Below are 20,225 nucleotides of genomic sequence, written 5' to 3'. Positions count from 1 at the left end.
TAAGAAATTAATCTCTCCCCTTTTAAATAAAGGAAAAAAAAACTTGAAAAGCCACGAAGAACCTCAAGTATGTGTTTGTAACTGAAAGGACCATGCCAGTGACAGAATCTGGAAAGCGAAGGCTGTCAGTGGTGGCCAGGGGCTGCGTGAGGAGGGATGGACAGGAGGGCAAAAGGGACATCTCAGAAGAGTGGATCATCTGTGTGACACTGCCAGGTAGATACAGGTCACAGTGCATTGGTCAAAACTCACCAGACGATGCATTCTAATTAAAATACGGTCTTCGGCTCAGTGGCAGAGCCCTTGCCTACCATCCCTGAGGCTCTCTCCTCAGCATCCCACAAGCGGATGGAAATCTTAACTGTAAGATGACATCTGTAGTTTCACTGAAAGCACTAATGTTGCTTGGCTAAAGAAAGGCTTTACTGGGCGGTGGTGGCGTACACCTTTAATCCCAGCACTCAGAAGGCAGAGACAGGTGGATCTCTGTGAGTTCAAGGCCAGCCTGATCTACAGAGGTTTTCCACAACAGGCTCCAAAGCTACTGAGAAACCCTGTGTAAAAAAAAACAAAACAAGACTAAAATCAAACAGAGAGAGAGAGAGAGAGAGAGAGAGAGAGAGAGAGAGAGAGAGAAAGGCTTTACTTAAAAGTCTTCCCTGAGGAAATGCAACAAGATAGCTTAGGAGCTATGAGACCTATTTGGGGCAAGAATCAGAAAGAAGTACCTTAGAGCCATGTACTATGAGAAGTAATATATAGAGGGTTAGTTTTCATAGCACAACAGGTTCTATTATTTCCTTCACAACAGATAAAGGTTAAGTACTATGTCCAAGATCACACAGCTGGCAGAGGCCACACTGGAAGCCTGGTAGAGACAGGCTGCTCCTCACCACAACACCAGTTCCAGGCACTCTGTTAACCATCACAGTTGGATATATCGAAGCAAGCAAGCTGTGTTAAGTGACCTTAGGGACAGCTCATCCTAAACTGGACCAAAGAAACCAAGTCCAAGACAGACTCAGGAAATCTTCCTTGCTTCAGCATCTCCAAGGCTTAAGCAGTTGCTTATGCTGAATGAGGGCATGTCTCTGCCTGGGGAGCAGCGTGGGAAGTGGGAACAGTTAAACACAAATGTTTGCTAGTATCAGTTCCTACTCTGTGAGAGAGAAGAGAAGCAGCTTCTCTTGCAACGCAGAGCCTAGTCCAGGCGGGGGACTCCCTCTCCACTTCAACATACCCTCTTTAGAGAAACCGAAGCTCCACTCTCTTGCTACCCATGGTCCCAAGGTCCCTCTGTGCAAGCTATTGGTGGTTTTATGAGCACACCTTCGGCATTCTAGGTCCTTCAGAATGGGTTCCAGGTCCAGCTTGTGACAGACCTGACCAATTATGGCATTCCATCTTTGAGAACACACTGGTTCAGGGAAGGAAATTCAGAGCCAAACAGAAATAATGCTGGGATTTTCTCAAGCCTTCTGGAAAGATTTGTTTTTCCCCTGGGATTCTGGGCAAGCCCAGAGCTACTGGGGACTGTGATGCCTTTACCATGAGATGGGGAGGAGTCAAGTTTAGTCATTACTTGAGTTTTTAAATCTAGCCCTTCCTGAAACCTGCTACCCCGGGCATTTGCGATCTTCATTTATTTGTTTGATTAATTTAGCATTCAAATTTTAGAAGGCTTTGACTAATATCAGAGCTGAAGGACAGGGACTGTTATTCCTACGTGGGTACCTGGAGGTCTAAACTCGTTGGTCTGATGCCAACTTTCTCTGGGGTAGGCCCTGCAAGTGAGGCCACATTAGCCTTGCCTTTCCCCATGCTTCGCTCAGGATCTCCAACCGTAAACAAAATCTCCAAGTAGCCTTTGGCTTTAATAAGCTCTTAGAGTCCAGGGTCCCTAACAAAAGAGGAAACACATGTTCCTTTGAAAAGCGCATGCTTTGTCTGCCTTGTTAGCACTTCCTAAGACGTGATCTGAGGTGCGACAGCCTTGGGTGTATTTGAATCTCTTAGCACTTACCTCATGCCTTATTGGTACTAATGAGCACAGTCTAGCTAAGTGTATCTGTGTGTGTGGGGGTCACATTGATGGAAGGAAATATCGGGGCAACACCACTGCAGCTTCCTAGAGCCGCAGGGCAGCCTGAAGAACATGCCTTCCATCACATGACAACTTGGGGGACCAAGAGTCAAGAGAAGAGAGCCCAAGAGGCTGGCCGCAAGTTCCCAGTGCAGGAAGACATGACCATTTCGGCTCCTGGGTACTAGCCACTCCAAGGATAAGGCCCCCTCATGGTGCCGGGTTCCTAAAATACAAACTGGCCGAAGTCAGCATGAAAGGCGCCAACAGCTGCTCCTTCTGTGGCAAAGGAGCGTGCCCAGATGGTCCTTGGCCAGCAGAGTAAGAGCTTCTAGCATAAGGGCCAGCCCAGCCAGGATAGTCTCTGGGTGAGCTTTGTCTGAGCACGATCCTGCTTGGTCTCAAGTGATTTTGGTGGATCTATATTTTTGATAGTCTAAAAGATACCTAAAAAAAAAAAAAAGAGAAGGTGGACTTCATAAGGGTTGCTAGGGATGGAGTTCATTGACCCAGCATGCACTGGGCTCTAGGTTCCAGCATCAGCACTACAAGCAAGCCAACAAGAACAACTTGTCTAAAAAAAAAAAAAAAAAAAAAAAAAAATCTGACAACACCCAAGGTTGCTGAAGATTTAAGGAGAGACTTGCAATGCAATCAGTCAGAGAGTGGGCCCTCAGCCCTAGACGGTGTGCCGAGATTTAAAATGCAGATTATTTAACTCATATCTAGGACATCTTATGCAAGGAGCTAGTGGACCAAAAAGCAGAGAGATGAATGGATAGCCGTGCTTACTGTGGCGCTGTTTATCACGGGAAGCCTGAGGCAAGTGGGGCAGCCAGAGGACCAGGAAATAAATGCTGGTGCCTGATGGAAAATCCCCCAGCATCCCCAGGGTATCGGAATCTTTATCTACTGACCCCCGAAAAGCCTCTATCACACTGACTTAAAGCACATGCCAAGCCAGCACCTGGACCTGGGGTTTCCACCTAGTGACGCCCTAGGATCATTTGGAAAGCGAAACAAATGATACAGACCTCAGAGTCAGACTTGACTGAGGGCCTGGGGGGTGGGGGGGACAGAGTGGGTGTTTTGTTGTTGTTGTTTTGTTTTTTTTCCAGTAGCTTAAATGATTCTGAAGGGGAGACAGGTGAAAGACCACCCTACCTTCCTGCTGTTCTGCTTCTTTTTGTTCTGGAGATGAGGAAGCACTTAGCGGCTTCACACCTCGGTGTCCAGACAGCTCTCATGGGCTAGTGTAGGAACGAGAGTAGCCAATACAATACTCAGAGTGGCACTTGGTGTATGGTTTCTGTTGCTGTCACTATTTGCCAGTTTGTTTTGCTGGGAGTTGTGCGTCTTGCTGTGTCTCCCAGACTGGCTTTGTAACTCACACTTCTCCCGCCTCCCCTCTCTCAGTGAGTTCTGGGATAGCAGGCATGTGCCATCACGTCTGGCCACCATTACTGCTCTGGTGTTTCTGACCTTCTAGTTCTACTGCAAGGAAATCTAACATTCCATTCAACCGCTGGTCCTTAGCCCCTGAAGGGCCACCCTCCAGGAGAAGCTGTCAAAAAACAGGTGGTGCTGCCAGCACCCCACGACTAGCCAAGTCCCTCTGTCACCACGGCCTCTTGTAGAGGCCTCTAGGTTTCCAAAGGTGACCTCTAGCATGACTGTACCTTCTCCTGTCCCCCAGATGGACTGATACCAAATCCCTACCAACATCTCCACAGTCACAGGCATCTGGCCTGGAACTTTATGTAAGAAGAGAGCAACTTGGGTGACAGCCACACTGGGACTTTCCCATCTGTCCAGAGCAGGGCTGCTGGCTCCCCTCCTACTTAGGAGTCTGGCCAGGGGTCAGGGGTGCAGAGGAAGCCAACATATCTAGGTCTGACAAGGATATGAGTGTCTCTATAGGAAGTGAGGGCTCGACATGCTTCCCCGCCTACAGGGGAGGAGCGGGCTGCACCCCGGGCTCCCACGCTTAACCTTGCAAGGCTGTGTAAAGGGACCGGCTCCTGAGCATGGCTCACACTGGGACCTGGCAACTGGGCAGATGCCGCTAAAGAGAAATGTTGCTAAATTTCAGTCTGCCATGGGCCGTGTTCCAGCTATAAGTCTTGAGGAGACGCCATTCTTTTGAGCCTCGGCTTGCACCTATCTGTCATGGGGGAGATGAGGGGGCTGACTGCACAGGGAAACGGTGGGGACTGCAGGGACAGTGCAGCCTGAGGGCAGAGCAGTGCTCGACAGTGACCACGTCCGGTGATCAGAGCCTCACCAGGACCGGGATTCAATATCACTGATGGGCCCCTGGGGCATCTTTGGTAAACTGAGAAAGATCATTTATTTAAGCTCCAGGGTGGGACCCAGCCGGCCTCCTTTCAGCAGGGTCCCGAGAGTACCTATCCAACCCCAACAGCAGGGTCTTGGGTTCTGGTGAGCACATCCTCCTCCATCCTACTGTGACCTCACCCCTGAGCAGAAACAGGTGGTCTTGGGCACCCAGATGTCACCCCAGTTGTCACCAAATTTGCGTCCTCTGTCTGATCCAGAGGAGCTTGTGAACATTTAGCCAAATAATAGGGATGTTGGTGGCGGAAGAGGGAAGTTAAGAGCGGATTGGGGGGGGGGGGCAAGCCTTCTGTCCTGGTAAGCCGGCTCTGGGATCGCTCTACGCATGTCCTCAGAGGGTCTCTGCAGGACTGAGCCTGGCTGTCTGTAATAGAGACAAGCTTATAAATACAAACAACTGTTTGGGCAACCTGCCTCTGTGCTCTCCTTTAGGAGGCCACGACTCAATATAAATCCCTATCCTGAGTGTCTCAGACTCCACTTTCGAGAGACCCAGGCAAGACCCACAAGCTCTGCGCTCAGCGCCACCAGGGTCTGGTCCCCACTGTGATACTTTCTGTAGCAACCCTACACACTATGCCCTCCCATCATTTTCCTTTTACAAATTAAGAGACCCTGAGACTCAGAGAGGCCACGTCATCCACTGAAAGGTGCAGGCAGGAAGTGGGAGAGGCAGGGTTTGCACATGGGCATTTGACTCTGGGATCCAGTTTGAACACTGCCAATGACTGAGGTGGAGGAGGCCAGGATAACACACTGCGTAGGCTGCAAACCCAAATGCCTACAGGGAGCCAAGGAACCAATGTCAGGGGACCAGCAGAGGGTGGCAGAAGGCGTGGCAAGCAGAAAGTGTATTCCCACATAAGGGCAGCCAAAAGTGTGAGGTGGGGCAAGAGGCCTGGCCTTCCAGGGCCCAGTGACTCAAGTGAGATTCAAGAAAACCTGCAGCCATGTAGGAAGGCTGGCTCAGCATTGTTAGAGCCAGGAGATATGCTGTTTTAAATTGGTGTCATTTTCGGTGTGGATGCTGCTGGGGATAGACCCAGGGCCTGTGCACGTGGGGCAAATGCTCTATCATTGAGCTTCCCATGACTTTGAAAAGCCAGAAACATGGAGGATTGTGGTGGTGGTGGTAAATTGTGTGTGTTGTGTGTGTATAGGCATGAGGTCAACCTCAGATACTGTTTTTCAGAAACTATCTCTTTGATTTTGGAGATACTAGGGTGTTAGGGTGTCTAGGGCTCACAGATCATCCGCTTGCCTGGAGGCCTACCTGCCTCTACCTCTTAGCACTGGAACTATCATAAGATGTGCCACCACACCTGACTCTTCCCTGGGTTCTAGAGAGTGAACTCAATCCTCTTGCTCGCCCTGACAACACTTTACCAACTGAGCCATCTCCCCAACCCCATCTCTTGGATTTTTATAACCAATGAGGGAGCAATTGGCAGGAGGAAAACATACATAAAAATAGCTCTGAGTCAGTGTTAGCGTGCAGGCCGGCCATTCATGATCATCGAGTCTGCCGCTGGGCCTGGGAGCATCTGCCCTGGTTATGGCCTTCCGGGGACTGTCCCAGGCCCAGCAGTGACCACTTTACCTGCATTATGCTCATCCATTGAGAAGGCCTTGTTCTCCATGTAGGCTCGAGGCAGGTGCATGTCCTCCTCAAACGCCGTCTCCCGCATCCTGGGCTGTGAGGTGTCAAAGTAGTTGGGTGGGTTCTCCTGCAGGGGTGGGAGGAGGGTGCAGTGGATCTCCGGAATGGCGTGGAAGATGACAAAAACCCAGCCACTGGCTGCCAGGGTGATGGCCAAGGTGGGGTCGCTCCAGGCATCTCCCTGCTTAAAGATCGAGTTGCCGAACAGGTACATGGTCATCCAGACCACCCAGATGAGCAGAGAGAGGAAGGTTGTGATGAGGATGAAGGCTCCGTTCACCTTCCACCGCCTGAACTTGCCACACAGCGTGAAGAGGGACTGTGTCAGGGTGATGACCAGCAACACCATGTCATAGATGAGTGCCATCACAAAATCCATGGGCTCGTAGGCGCAGGCTGACTTGGTGTCACGCAGCACGGTCAGCACCAGCCACTCGGTGGCAATGATGACCTGCACCAGCATCAGGCACAGTGCCAAGCTCACTAGCTGCCAGCCGGCTGGGCTCGTGCCCTGGCGCACCAGCCTCCGCACCCGCCACGCCTGGCTTAGCAGACAGGAAAAGCAGAGCGCGAAGAGGACACCCCAGAGGAAGCGTCGGATGGAGCAGATTGTCTCGTCCATCCGAATGATGAAGGCAAATGTCAGTCCAAAGAGGCCCAGGGTCCCCAGCAGGAAGAGGAAGTGGAGACACACGGGCCTCCTCTTCTCCTTGTCCTTGACAAAGGGCAGTCTCACCAAGAGGATGAGCATCAGGAGCAGTGTGATCAGGGCCCCCGCCCCGGCCACTGCCTCCACCACGATGCCCCAGATGGCGTCCAGGTCGCACAGGGACACGTACTGAGGGAGAAGGTCCAACCCACAGCCCCGGGATGTGCTGGCGTTCTCTGAAGCCACCGAGGCAATCACCAGGAGCAGGGGCAGGGGGAACACTTGATGGGTTCTCATCTTTCTCTCTGACACCAGGAAGATTCTAGAAAATGGGGACAAGCGGGGAGAAAGCTCAATCCACAGGAAGGCCCCACTTTCCTGATTTCCAGAGGCCTTGCCTCTTGTCAAACCCGGCAGCCCTCAAGGCTCCTTCAGGCCTTTGAGATAACGGCATCGATTTTCTCAGTGGCTGTGGTCCCTTTCCCAGGCTCTCTGCCTCCCACTTGAACCCTGACCCAGATTAGTAGCCATGAGCCACCATCAACAGTGGCTGGAGGGCCAATGGAAGGGAGACTCACCTAATCTCTCTACCCCTCTGTAGTCTGTAAATCTGGCCTCTCCCAAAGTAAGGCGACGAGAGGCGTTTTTAAAGGGATAGCCACCAGCCAGGTACTCGACTGGGCAACACCCCTTATTTCTTCCTTGTCCTCAAAGGCTAAGGGGAGTATTTACTGAGCACTCACTCTAGACCAAAACCTGGGCTCATCCAGTCCTCATAATGCCCTATGAGGCAGCAGGTCCCATTGTGACCTCCATTTTCAGGTGACAAAACAGGGTCTTCATGCTCTCACACTCACCCCAGGGCACACAACCACACTCCAGGAAGCCACTGCTCTCAGCAGAGGGAGAGAACCCCCCCCCCAGATTTACACATGGGGTACATCCTGTGGGCCCAGCCAAGTCCCCTGCACCCACAAATTCAACCAAGCTCAGATGAAGAATACTCAAGAAAAAGAGTCTGTCTGTCCTGAACACGTGCAGATATTTTTCTGTTGTCACCTAAACATGACGCAACAAGGGTTGACATTGTATTAAGTATTGTAAGTGACCTAAAAGTCCACGGAGCATGGGCATAGGCTGTGCGTGAATACGGTGCCCTTCACAGAAAGGCCTGGAACATCAGCTAGATGCTGGCACCCAGGGCCGTTGGCATTTAAGGGATCCTGGAGCATTTCCTGCGAATGTGCCTGTTCATCCGGAAGGAAATTCTCCAGGCTCCGTCCCCCTCACACTTCTTCCTCCCCCGTAGATCTCCTGAGGCTCTATTCTTTCCAACTCCCCTGTTATCCCTGTCCTGGCAGAGTTCAGCCTGCCACACCCCTCTTCCACGTGCTCTAGATGCCCAAGGACAGTGCTGGCCCAGTCTCGTCTCCCCGTTAAGACACATCCCTATTATTTTAACTTTCTTTTTCTACTTTAATTGTTAAACTGGGACCTCATGCATGCTAGGCAGCAGCTGGGCTACATCTCTGATCCCTTTACTTTTTTTTTTTTGTTTGTTTGTTTGTTTTTAAATTTTCAGTTTGAGGTAGAGCTATACTACCTTGGTCAAGCTGGCTTCGAACTCACCACAGCCCAGGCCGGGCTCGCACTGGTGAGTTTCCTGCCTCAGCCTCTTGAGCAGCAGTGTAGGCCAGTGTTACTAGGCCTGGTCCTGCAGAGATGCTTCCACTCCACTCCCCGTCCCCAGCTCTCCTCAAGAACCATCATGTCAGTTCAGACTTCGCCAAGGTCGGTTAGGCAGAGCGCTAATCAAGTCTGCCATTTTTTGCCTACTTTGTTTCCTTTCTCTTCCCCTTTCTCCTCTCCTCCTTGTTTTTGTCTGTCGGGGCAGGCAGGGAGGCAGAGACAGTATCTTTTACTCACTTTTACTTCTTAGTAGTAGACTCTGCTTTCCCAACCTTGTCACATCTGGCATCTATCCCTGACAGGTCTTTTTTACCCCCTGTCCTTAGGATATCCTATGTATCATAGGAATGCGTCTCACCAACCCAGCTTCTATCCGCGGCCAAATATCTCCTGGGTGAGGGGCACAAATGCACCCACAAAGGATTGCTGGTGAAGATGCCAGTATTAGCAGACAGCATCTGGCACAAAGCAGGGACTTGGGAAATCCCCACAGAACAAGAGCCGTGCATCCAGATTGCTCTTTACCCCACGGGCACCAGCTCCTTGCTTCTAAGTGGGCCTTCAAGAAGCCACGTCTGCACAGCTGTGCCCCAGACTCATTCCTAGTCATGTTAAGCTAGTTTGGGGTTGTAATTCCACCTGTGTGTAGGTCTGTAACCAGTCACCCCACAGCACAACGCCAGACATCCCTGGGGCTTCCCTTAAGTAAATGCAGTATTGACCACCTCTCTCCTCCTCTCCTTTAGAGAGATCCCTTGTGCATCCTGGGTCCCTCCCTGGCCTTCAGGCCATCGACCCTATAAATAATGGATGCTGTAGAAAATGGCGGTGGGGTGGGTTGGTCTGCTGCGCTTACAGAGAGAAGGCACATTACAAAAGAATGTACTTGGGTGGAGGGGCTCCTTAAACAAGATTCCCCCCACTGAGGTAAATATAGAGGTGGGGATACACCCCAGATATTGGCCACCGACTTGTAGTCTAGATGTAGTAGTGCCACGGAGGCCCCTTCGGCAAGTCCCTGTGCAGTCATTTATTCAACTGTGGCCTTTTACATTGACCACTTGAACCCCAAGAAATGAAAATACTTCTCTCTTGATATTTCTAAACTGTGCTAGAGAGCTCAGTTGGTCAGGGTGCTTGTTGCCAATGCCGCCAAGTCTGAGAACCTTGGATCCTTGGGACCCACAGGGTAGAGCCCTTGCAGCCCCCGTGTGTGTATGTGCACCCCAAGGAACATGGTACGAGGTACACTTTGGAGAGACATCATTCTGAACAGAGCCGCTAAGCAAGGCTGGGAAACATGCTATGAACCAAAATTTAAGAACAAGATGGGACAGGACAAGCTGCCGTTGGTCCACAACAAGGTGGGGAGGGTCTCCAGAGTGAACCCCCATTAGGAGAGTTCTCAGCAACACACTCAAGGGACTCTCTCTAGTTTATAACCAATCCCATCTTCCCCTGGAGGTGAGGAAATGACGTTTGGGAAGATGCTTCTGGGGCTGAAACAATGCCCCCCCCTTGCCATCTCTCACCTACACACCCTTTGACCGATGGTTCTCAACCAGGGGCAGTTTTGGATGTCACAAGAATGGGCATCTGTGGAGCAGAGACCAGGCCTACAATGTGAATAGCAGTCTCCACCGAAGAGAATGACGTAGGTCAGTTAAGTCCATGGTACCAAGGCTGAGGAAGGCTGATTTTAGACATCAAGGTCAGAACCAATGGAAGACACCAGAAACCCCACCAAGTCTTGGTCGGGCCTATATCTCACCGTCTTGCTTGCAGGACTTGGTTTTTTTTTAGGTGTGGCTAGCCACTCTTTCTGGCAAAGCTCCTCCTTCTGAGCCTGGCTGTAGACCGAGGCTCAGTTTCCTCAGCTCTTCTTGCATGCTTCCTGTCTCTCCTGTCTACCCCAACCAGAAAGGGCTAACACCAAGACAGCGCCCACATTTCTGAGACTGTGCAGTGTTCTTGTAGTCCACGGCCAGGCCTGTAGTTTCCGCTTCCTTTCGGTCACAGCAGATGGACCCTCTCAGGCTCTCTGCTTTCGCGGCCACAGGTAATGCTCCTTTCTCCTTCAAGGGCTGTGGTCTGGTTACAGCAGCGGCTTCTCTCATTTCTGCAAAGAGCTTCCAATTTCCTTTTGGAGAGTTACTTTAAGTCCTAGCTCCCAGCTGGGGGTCTGGTATGAATTAAGAGGGCAACGTCCCCAGGTGGTGGAGTTATTTTAAAGATCAAGGGGTCTTTAGGAGTGGAAGTAGGGACCTTTGATAGTTAACGGTCTGGCTTTTAGAAGCCACAGCAGAGTCTGGTCTAAGGCCAAGGGAGGAACTTAGGCCATACACAGCCACGGCCATGCCATCCTTGTCACGATGAAGCAGGGCCTGGCCTGAGGCCATGAGAAGAACCGATGCAGTTGTACACGGCCACTACTGTGCCACCCCCATCAGGATGAGGCGAGACCCACGAATCATCTCTTCATTTTGATCATTTACCTTGTGTGTCAAGAAATGTAGCTGCGATGGTTAACATCAGCTTGACAGACTCTAGACTCACCCGGGTGACAAGCCCCTGGACGTGGCTGTGAGGGATTATCAGGATTAGGTTAGCTGAGCTGCGCAGACCCACACTGTGCAGTAAGCTGGGGTCCTGGATCGCAGGAGGAGAAAGGGACCCGAGTGAAAGCATTCATCTCCCTTGGCCTCCTGACTGTGGATGCAATGCGACCAGCTGCCTCAAGATCCTGTAGCCTTGACTCCTCTGCCCTGACGGACTGAACCCTCCAGCTGTGACCTGAGGTAAACCCTTTCTCCTCTTAAGTTCTTTTCCTCAGGGTCTATTCTCACAGCAACAGGAAAAATAATTAAAATTGTAGCTCAGGCAGCACCAGCTCAGGCTTGGCCAATCTGGACGTCAGTCCTCTCTGGCTGAACTGATGGCATCATAAACAGGTCTGTGGTTTGAATCGGCAGGAGGGTTTGACATTCACTGGAGGGACGTCTTCTCTTTGAGATGGAATTGATAAGTTAGAAGGTTAGAGTCTTGTCACGGGAGAGGACAGATCTCTCTCCCAAGGAGAACCTGTCTGAGGGTAAGACTGACTGACCCACAGGATCAGCTAGGAGATGGGCTTGAATCCTAATCCATTGAAAGGCGGCTGGATTCAGCCATGTCTGGTACCAGCAACCAATTAACTACATAGTGTGAATGACACCAATTTGACCTGGGTTTCTGTCACTTGCCAACAGGTTCTCAAAAACCTAGAAGGAATGGCCCCTTCTTGACCCATATCTAGGCATATAGATGAAGCCAAGCATTGCCAGTCACCCGAGGAGAGAGCCCAGTTGCCTCAAGCTGGTGACTATTGGCTCTAAGGAAGATGCTGGGTTGTGGCCACCCAAGTCCACAGAACCGTGTATAGGATGAGGGGAAGGGGTTACCCTGAAGCCAAGGCCACTAGCTCATCTAGGATTTCCAGGGGGGTCCTATTTCTGTCACACTGACAACTATAGTAACTGCTCACTGGGCTCCCCGGAACATACAGTAACATCCAAGGATCTGCCAAAGGGAGGTAGCTAGGGTTGTACAGGCCCGTCATCCTGGCATTTGGGAGGCTGGGGTTAGAGGATCATAGCCACCTTGAGCTATATAGTGACTTCTAGTCCAGCCTGAGCTACCACTGGGTAACCTTAACTCAAAAAACAGACACAGAATCTACAGAATACTCCTAGGGGTGAGCGCTAAAGTGTTTCCATTTCACAGGACGATGCTACACAGGACTGGGCCAGGAGATGCTTGGCCAAGGACACATGCTGCCAGAAAAGCAGAGCCCGAGGCAAACAAGCCTCTTATTGTCGAGAACTCATAGAGAGTCACTGGTGACTTTTGCTGGATGATTTATCTTCAAGAGGTCCTCCCTGCCCCCACTACACACTAGGCCAGTACTTTCGACCCTGGACTCTGTTGTGACATGGGTCACAAGCATGTATGTGTGTGTGTGTGTGTGTGTGCGTGTGTGTGTATGTGTGTGTGTGTGTGTATGTATGTGTGTGTGTACGTGTTTATACTGTTGTCCTCTCCCAAGCAGACACCCTTGGCCTGGCGTTGACTTTGGGTATCGTTCTCTATCACTGGTCCCATTTTCTGAGACAGGGCCTCTCTCTGAGCCTGGGCCTCACTGAATCCATCCCACTAGACTGTCTGCCCAGCAAGCCGCTGGGATCTACCTCTATCTAACCCCCAGCACTGGGGCTAGAGATGTGCACGGCCACGGGATCCGAACTCAGGTCCCTGCAGTCCAGTTGTCCCCTATTTTATTTACCTCTTGGGTCTGTTCCCCTCCACCCACCATCACCCCACACCCTCATCTGCTCTGTTCTGCCCTTCAGTCCCTGAATGAATGAAACTTACCATACAAGCTCTCTCACGTGGCCCATAAAAATGTGCTAACATTTTCCTCTATACAAGAGGAAACAGTGGGTCTGAGAGGCTTAACTGGAAGTTGACTCTTGGAGTATCCCAGCCCTACAGGCCACACTCAGCACTGGATGTGCTGGATGAGAGAGGACACAGAGCAGGAGGCCCAGGCAGGCACTACCCCCTTCCATCTAAAGTGCCCCTTGTCAGGTAAGCCCCACCCTGTTCAATCAGCCACCTGCTGCCTCCCACCTCTGATCCCCCAGTGGAACAATACAGATTAGAGGTTCTGAGGCAGCCTCAAGGCAGGGCTGCCTGGGCCGGATGAATACGTGGCAACAAACCCATGGGTGAGGGCAGCGGCTCCTCAAAAGGAGGAAAGGATAAATGGGGATGAATGCAGAGGCCTCGGCTCCCATACTAATTACCTCTGCTGCCAGCCAGGCACTCAGAAATGTGACTCACCCCATGTTCTTAAATACCCTGCAAAACAACTCCCCCAAGCACCATAAACACCACACGCAGACAGCATACCACACACACCACACATATGCTACACCATACACATCCCACTCCATCCCACATTGGTCCGGAGAAACAGTCTCTTTCACTGTCTTAAGCGCTGGCCCCGCAGAAACTGCTGAGGACTCTGTGGGACTCAATGTGAGCAGGGCGGTCAGGACCCTGCCAGAGCCAGACTCCCCAGTTCCAAATCCTACCCTGGGGCTGGAGACTAGTCCAGTAGGCGCATGCCTGTAGGTCTCACCCCCCAGCATTGTCCAAATCGATAAATAAGATAATAAAAGTCCTATCCTGGACCACTTGCTAGTCTGGTTTAACTTCTCTTGCCTCAGTTTCTTCATTTGTAAAGTGAAGGTAATAACAGCCCCTCCATCACAGGGTGGTGGTGAGGACTGAGATAACTACTGGAAGTGGGTATGGTGGCATTCTCCTGTAATCCCAGCATCCGAGAAGCTGATGCAGGAGGATCTCAAATCTGAGTTCAGTCTCAAACAGGAGGTGGGGGCTGTGCAGTGGCCAGGTGGGTAAAGTGTTTGCCCAGCAAGTGTGAAGACCAAAACTTCAGATCCCCTAAAAGTTGGGTTTCCCTAATGCAGGGCTGTAATCCCAGTAGGTGAAGATTGGTTACCTGGGGCAAGCTGGCTGGCTGGCTAGACTAGCTGAACTGGCAAGTTCAGGGTTCACTATGAGACCCCGCCTCAATAAATAAAATGACAAAGAATCTCCAACACCAAATGTCAACCTCTGGCCCCCATATGTACACACAGCCATAAGCAAACATGGATGCACACTCTCGTGCACACACACAGGAGGATCTACTATCGTACACACATGAACATACACACTTACATGTCCTACAGGGTGTAGGACACTAGCTAACGTAAATGTTCCACTGTCTGCAGGGGTAAATTCATCTTCTGGGGATTTTCTAGGAGGGGCTGTTGCCATGGAGATGGAATCACGAGGGGGCTCTCCCATCTGTTTATCTACCACTGGTTTCCAGTCTCCCCTATCATATGCCAAAGCCAACAGGTCCTGGAGGTGGTGGGAAGGAGACAAGCTTTTGAATGGGAACTGGAGCCCTGAGCGTGAGCCTCACAGTCAAGGTTGAACCAGGCCAGTGACCCTGAAACCAGCCCTGGCTATTAAGTAGTCAGAGCCAAGGCTGCCAGAGACCACACACTGGGCCTTCTCCTGGGAGGTAGAATCCCTTCCCTTTGGTCTCCCCCATAGGGATGGAAAACAAAATGTCCCAAACTGCCCTGAAACCCTTCTGAACAGCCTCCCTTAGCCCTGCAGCTAAGAGCAAGGTTCCAAAGAGATCATTCTTCCTGCCACAACAGTGCAGGAGGGCAGAATTTGAACCAGCATACACACACACAAAAGGACAAAATGACAAAATGAGCAGGTGTGTGTGTCTGGGGGTGGGGGGCTCCCAGCTTCAGCATAGGTCACAGCTCAGGACCTGGCTGAATACCTGCAGCAGTTCACACTCTCCTCAGATTCCAAGGTCCCAGCGGGAGGGTGGGCCAGTAGAACTTGTGACTGCGGTGTTCCCTAACCTCTGCAAACCCCAGTCTCCTCCTCGGTAAGGCAGAGATGGTTGTGCTGCTTGAACGAGATCCACGGGAAAAGCCCTTTGCCCAGAGGAAGCAGGAGGTGCTTGCTCAAGAGTCCCATTGTCCTTTTGGGACTGTGAAGGCAATGAGGTCAAGCCGCCCGGCCAGCGGCTTCATGGAATCTACAGACCAAGCTAGGAATCCATATTTTCCTCCCAGCTCCTGACCTCAGGCCTTACAACTGTACCCCAGTCCTGGCCCCATGTCTGGCAGAAGTCCAGATTGAGTCTGGAAGCCAATCTCTCTTGAGCCCCAGCATTTCACTCTGTCCCAGCCCACTCCTCTGGAGCTGAGGTGTTTCCTGCTTGGCTGGGTTAAACCATTACAAGGTTTCCTGACACTAAACTCTTTCCCAGACCCAAACTGTCTCTGCCTCCCTCTCATATCTTTTCCAAGTTAGACAGTGTCATCATTTTCATTACCCCGGGCTGCCTAGACACTGCCCTCTTTGGGGCTCTCAACTTTACAGACCCTCTAAGGTTAGTAACTTAGTGCAGCAGGAACGTCAGCCCTGTGAGCCATGAATATGCAAAGCAGCTGCGAGCCGGTAAATAAAAGCAATCATTTAAATGCAAATTGCAGCCTAGGCTGCTTGAACCTCCTTCTCTGGGTGCAGTTCTGAGGCGAGAGCGTGACTAACTCGGAATCCCCAGTTAGCTCAAAACTGCTGCGACACAGGTCTTGGACCCTGGGTGGGGGGCTCCCTAGGGTAGATAAGAACAGTCTAGAAGTAAGAGGTGGATCTTTAAAAACTCAAGTCACTCCTCCAATTAGCTCACAAGGCTCTCTCGGGCTCAGAGCATTTGACCCAGGCTGGATCCATAGCGATCCTTAGCCGGGACTCCCTGCACCACACAGCATCCCTGCCAGCGGAAGGAAGGGAGCTGCTTGCCGTCTGTCTCCTTGTGGAGGTCAAGGGAACTTTTAAAAATCACACCCCGTGGCCTCCTGCTGAGAACCCTCCAAGGATCCAGTGGCCCCGAACAGAATAAATTCTAAATGCCTTTTCATGACTCCAGAGACCAGGATCTGTCTAGCGCCTCTGGTCCCCACTCGCCTATCCACAAATCCGCCCCCACACTGGCTACAATGGTCTTTGTGTCTCTTCCTCCAAGCTCATTCCCACCTCCAAGCTTCTGCAGCCTGGATGCCCTTTGCCCCCAAATCGCCCTCTAAGTGGAGCCCCCCCCCCCCGCTGGGGTCCACTCAAAAAATGCCATTCCGCAGACGTCGCCTCACGCACCACAAGCCCTGTTCACTTCATTTTCCAGGCAGCCCTGTCCCAGCAGGTGTTATATGGGGTGGTATTTACTTGCTCAATTAGCGTTTCTTCATCCACTTCTCTGCGGTCTCGCGTCCCCGCTTCCGCCCCAATCTTGATCTATTCATTTTATACAAGTTATTTCTTCAGCACTCGGTTGTGTCCACCACATGTATCGAAAAGCAAGCAAGCAAGCAAGCAAGCAAACAAACAAACCCAGCAAGGATTAGAGTCTGTATAAAGAAAGCTCTCTTCTTACTGCCCGGGTCCCAAACTGCAACCCCTTCCCCTCCCATCTTTCCTCCTTTCAACTCAGCTGGCCCTTTTCAGACGTAGAAGCAAGGGATCAGGCAAACAATGTTCACAGTCGAGATAGAAAACTAGCCGGGAGGAGCATTTCCAACCAACAGATGCCAATTTGCATTCTATTTACATGCTATTTGCATGTAGTTTAACTCCAAGTGTGGTTATTCCCAAAGCCCCGAGAGCCCACCGAAGAAACTTAGGAAGTAACGTTCTAAGTACTGCGGTGGTGGTGGGTATGTTTAGCCTCTCTCGCATTCTCTGGTCTTTGTGGGGACCCCCAGAGCTTTCTGGACGCTGCTCAGGTGCCCCCACCCCGGCGCACTCGGGCGGCCGATGCGGCGCGTGTGCTGGGGCCCCAGGCGGGGACGGTGGTGCCCGCCACACTCCCGGGGCCTTTGTCCCTGTTCCAAAGAGCCGCCCCCTTGGCGAACAGAAGAAGGGGACGGGGGGGTGGGGAATAGGCTAGGCCTGGGTCTGGCGGAGCAGGAACAGGGGGACGAGCCCTATGTTCTGGGGCGTCCTCTGGGACAAGGTCGGTGGGCTGATCCAAAGCTTTTAACCAGCTACGGCTCGCTAAGGCGGGGTGCGGGCTCCTCTTCTGGGCTTGCCTCTCCCACCCGGTCCTCTAAATGTGTAGGATCCTTGTGCAGTCCCCCAGAAAGAGGGGTCGCTGCACCGGGTAGTCCTTACCTCTAGCCAGGCTGCCTCCCTTAGAGGCCCAAGTGCCCTCGCCTGGGACAGAAATTCTCCCCCTTAACCGTATGCAGCCGCCCCTGGATTTCCAGCCTACTATTTGTTTCCCAGCCCCAGATTTCCTCCCTGTGGTGCCCACCCTCTTGCGCCCTTTTCCAAGAGTGCGCGGCCACTGCGGGTTGCAAGTTGGGTCCCCCAGACCCTGCGGCAGGTGAGGTTGCACGTCCCCAAAGGTCGGCCCTTTCCCCAGGCCAAGTCTGCGTAGTTCATGGCCAGCACCCCCGCCCCGCTCCCCGCCTGGACCCTGAAACCTGACTGCGACGCCTCTCACAGGGGTCACTAGCACAGGGTCGGACTCCCCTTTACTCCCAACTGCCTATCGTCTGTCGTCACCCCAGACCCTACTCAGAGCTTTGGCTCTCTATCTGGTCCATGGACACCCCCCCCTCAGATAAAGGTCCCCAAACCCTTGCTCTCTGTCAGCCTTCTGCGGCTCCTCTCCCACCGCACTGTGGCACCCCTCACCCGAACACCCACAGCGTTCCATGCAGATGTACCCCGAGGAGGGAGAACAGAAAAAGCATGAGCCTCGGACCCCTCTGGATCTTCACAAGCCCACGGCGGGAAAAGTTTCTGGGGTCCTTGCAGCGCCCTCCCCGCGCCCGCGCTGCTTGGCACTTACCGACCCTCGCGGCCCCGCAGCGCCGACGCTCCTGCTGGCCCTGGGCCCGAGTCACATCTCTGCAGCGCGCCCGCGGCCCCCGCTCCGCGCACGCCCGCCAGCCGAGCCCGCCTCACTGCACCGTCCTTTCGAGCAGCGGCAGCGCGAGGCGCCCCCTGGCCCGGCCCGCGCTGCAGCAGCCGAAGCCCCGCCCCTCTGGTAGGCCCCGCCCACCAGGTCCCTCCCGGGCCGGCTCTGCGGCTCTGCTCTGCTCTGCTCTGCTCTGCTTTGCCCAGGACCAGCCGCAGGCAGCCGCAACCCCAGTCTCCCGGCTTGTTCCGACCGCAGAAACGCCTTCCACCTCCAAACAAACCTCCGGTGTCCCCAATTCGAAGTCATCGTCTCCCTGGTAAGAGTCCAGTCGTTCAATTGCTCAGGTTGATCTGTGTGCAGAAATATTCTCACTCAGCCACATACAACACAATATTCCCACGGGGGTCGTAGAGGGGCACTCGCCACACATACCGGAAGAGAGTCCTGAGCTCAGATTCTCAGAGTCTGCACGCGTTTTAAAGTCACCAAAGCCTCGGTATGATGCAGGTCCCCACCGATCACATTCCGCGCCTTCCACCCCGCTCCAGCCCTCCCTTTTCTCATTGCGCACACTGAATCCAGGACCGGTATCCTCGGCAATCCCAAACATGAACCTCACCACGGTGACCCACTCACGTGGGGGTCCCTGTTCACGATCGCCACCGTCTCTCACACTTCATTCACGTAGGCACATACCTGCCACTCTCCCAGGGACACATACCCACAGAAAGCCCAGTCTCTGTGCGTGACCTGATGCTCAGGGCAGTTAACGCCGGTGCCCACAAGGCGGGCGTGGGATTTGCATGGAAGGGGGGGGGGGGGCTATAGAACATCCCCACCCGGCTGTCTGAGGTCAGCACTGCCTAGGCTAGGGGACGCGCTTTAGCATCCCATGCAGCAGCAAGCTGGCATTCTCGCTCACCTTTTCTCCCATCTTTGGTCTTTAGGTGAGGCCACCCACTCTAAGCCCAGTGATGTTGACGCCAAGACGCGACCCCTCTCCCTCTGGAATGGGAACAGAAAGGTGGCTGCAGAAATAACGCTCCTCTTAGAAGTAGTCGTAGCCCCTGTGTCTGGGGATTATGAACTTTTCGAATACCCGCATTTCGTCTCACCAGTCTCAGAAAGTCCCCTATCCTGCTCTTCAAGTCGGTTTTCTCTGGGTCAGGCAATGTGGCTTGGCCACACGTCTCGGTGAATACCTTTTTTTTTTTAAAGGACACATGTAGGGGGCGTATTTATAGGGCAGAGCCCTCCCCCCAAGTTTACAGAGGTGTCCCCTTGCCAAGAACAGTACTTGGTACACAGTAGGCGCTCATTAAATGTTTTGCAGTACAAGGGTTTACTAAGCCTGTCCTGGTCAGGCTGAGGAACTGGAACGTGGATGGACACTGCCTCCTGGTGGTGCTTAGTGGAACTGGCACCGACTGCTTCTAAACGTTGCTACATGTTCCTTCCTCTGTGAAACCCAGATTGTTTTAATACATGTTTGCTGGTGTATGCCTGGAACACATTGTAAAGTTCTTTTCATAGGTGCCTGGCCTTAGAAAGCCCAGTTCAGTGTGGGATGAACAACATCTGGTTTCATGGCCCAGTGGTCCAGTTGGTGTCATTTATAATGTCCAGTAGCATACCAGAGGAGCCTCAAGTTCCCAGAGAGATTGCTGGATCTACCACCTTGGAGAGAACAGCTCTGGGGGCACTGGGACCTCCTAAGAGTGAAGTCTGTCTAGAGAAGTGGTTCTCAACCTTCCTGATACTGTGACCCCTTAATACCGCATGTTGTGGTGACCCCCAACCATAAAATCATTTGCGTTGCTACTCCATCAGTGTAATTTTTCTGCTGTTGTGAATTGTAATGTAAATCTCTGATATGCAGGATATCAGGTATACAGCTGCTGTGAAGGGATTGTTTCAACCCCAAAGGGTCACAATCCGCAGGTTGAGAACCACTGGGCTAGGGAGTTAGGCTCTCAAATGCTCAGCCCACTGCAGGCTCATCAAACAAATGCACTCACTCATAAGTGGCTTTTAGACATAAAGCAAAGAAAACCAGCCTACAGTTCACAAGCCCAGAGAACCTAGACAACCAAGAGGACCAAAAGAGAGACATACATGGATCTAATCTTCATGGGAACTAGAAAAAGACAAGATCTCCTGAGTAAATTGAGAGCACGGGGACCATGGGAGAGAGTAGAAGGGGAGGGGAGAGGAG

The 20,225-nt window shown here is 52.3% G+C and overlaps 1 protein-coding gene across 5 annotated transcripts in view; it reads right to left on the bottom strand.

Annotated features, from left to right (window-relative positions):
• Gprc5b (G protein-coupled receptor class C group 5 member B) overlaps positions 1-18,091 on the bottom strand; it is a 35,261-nt gene extending 17,170 nt beyond the window's left edge. For 2 of the 5 annotated variants that reach the window (XR_005975785.1, XR_005975786.1), the window contains exons 1-2: positions 17,939-18,070; positions 6,042-7,072 (exon numbers count right to left, since the gene is read on the bottom strand). Coding sequence is in view for 3 of the 5 variants with exons in the window: in XM_041666845.1 (XP_041522779.1) it covers positions 6,042-7,047 (1,006 nt within the window). In the remaining 2 variants the exon portion in view is untranslated. Of the gene's footprint in view, positions 1-6,041; positions 7,073-16,308; positions 16,428-17,938 lie in introns of those variants that run through there. The other 3 variants (XM_041666845.1, XM_041666846.1, XM_041666843.1) reach the window with 2 other exon arrangements.
• Positions 18,092-20,225: the final 2,134 nt, after the last annotated feature.

Source organism: Microtus oregoni, unplaced genomic scaffold (genome assembly GCF_018167655.1).
Source record: "Microtus oregoni isolate MIOR12 unplaced genomic scaffold, Mior012 000016F_ref0000370, whole genome shotgun sequence".
In the NCBI taxonomy this organism is placed as follows: domain Eukaryota; kingdom Metazoa; phylum Chordata; class Mammalia; order Rodentia; family Cricetidae; genus Microtus; species Microtus oregoni.
This window is presented reverse-complemented; position numbering and strand designations above follow the sequence as displayed.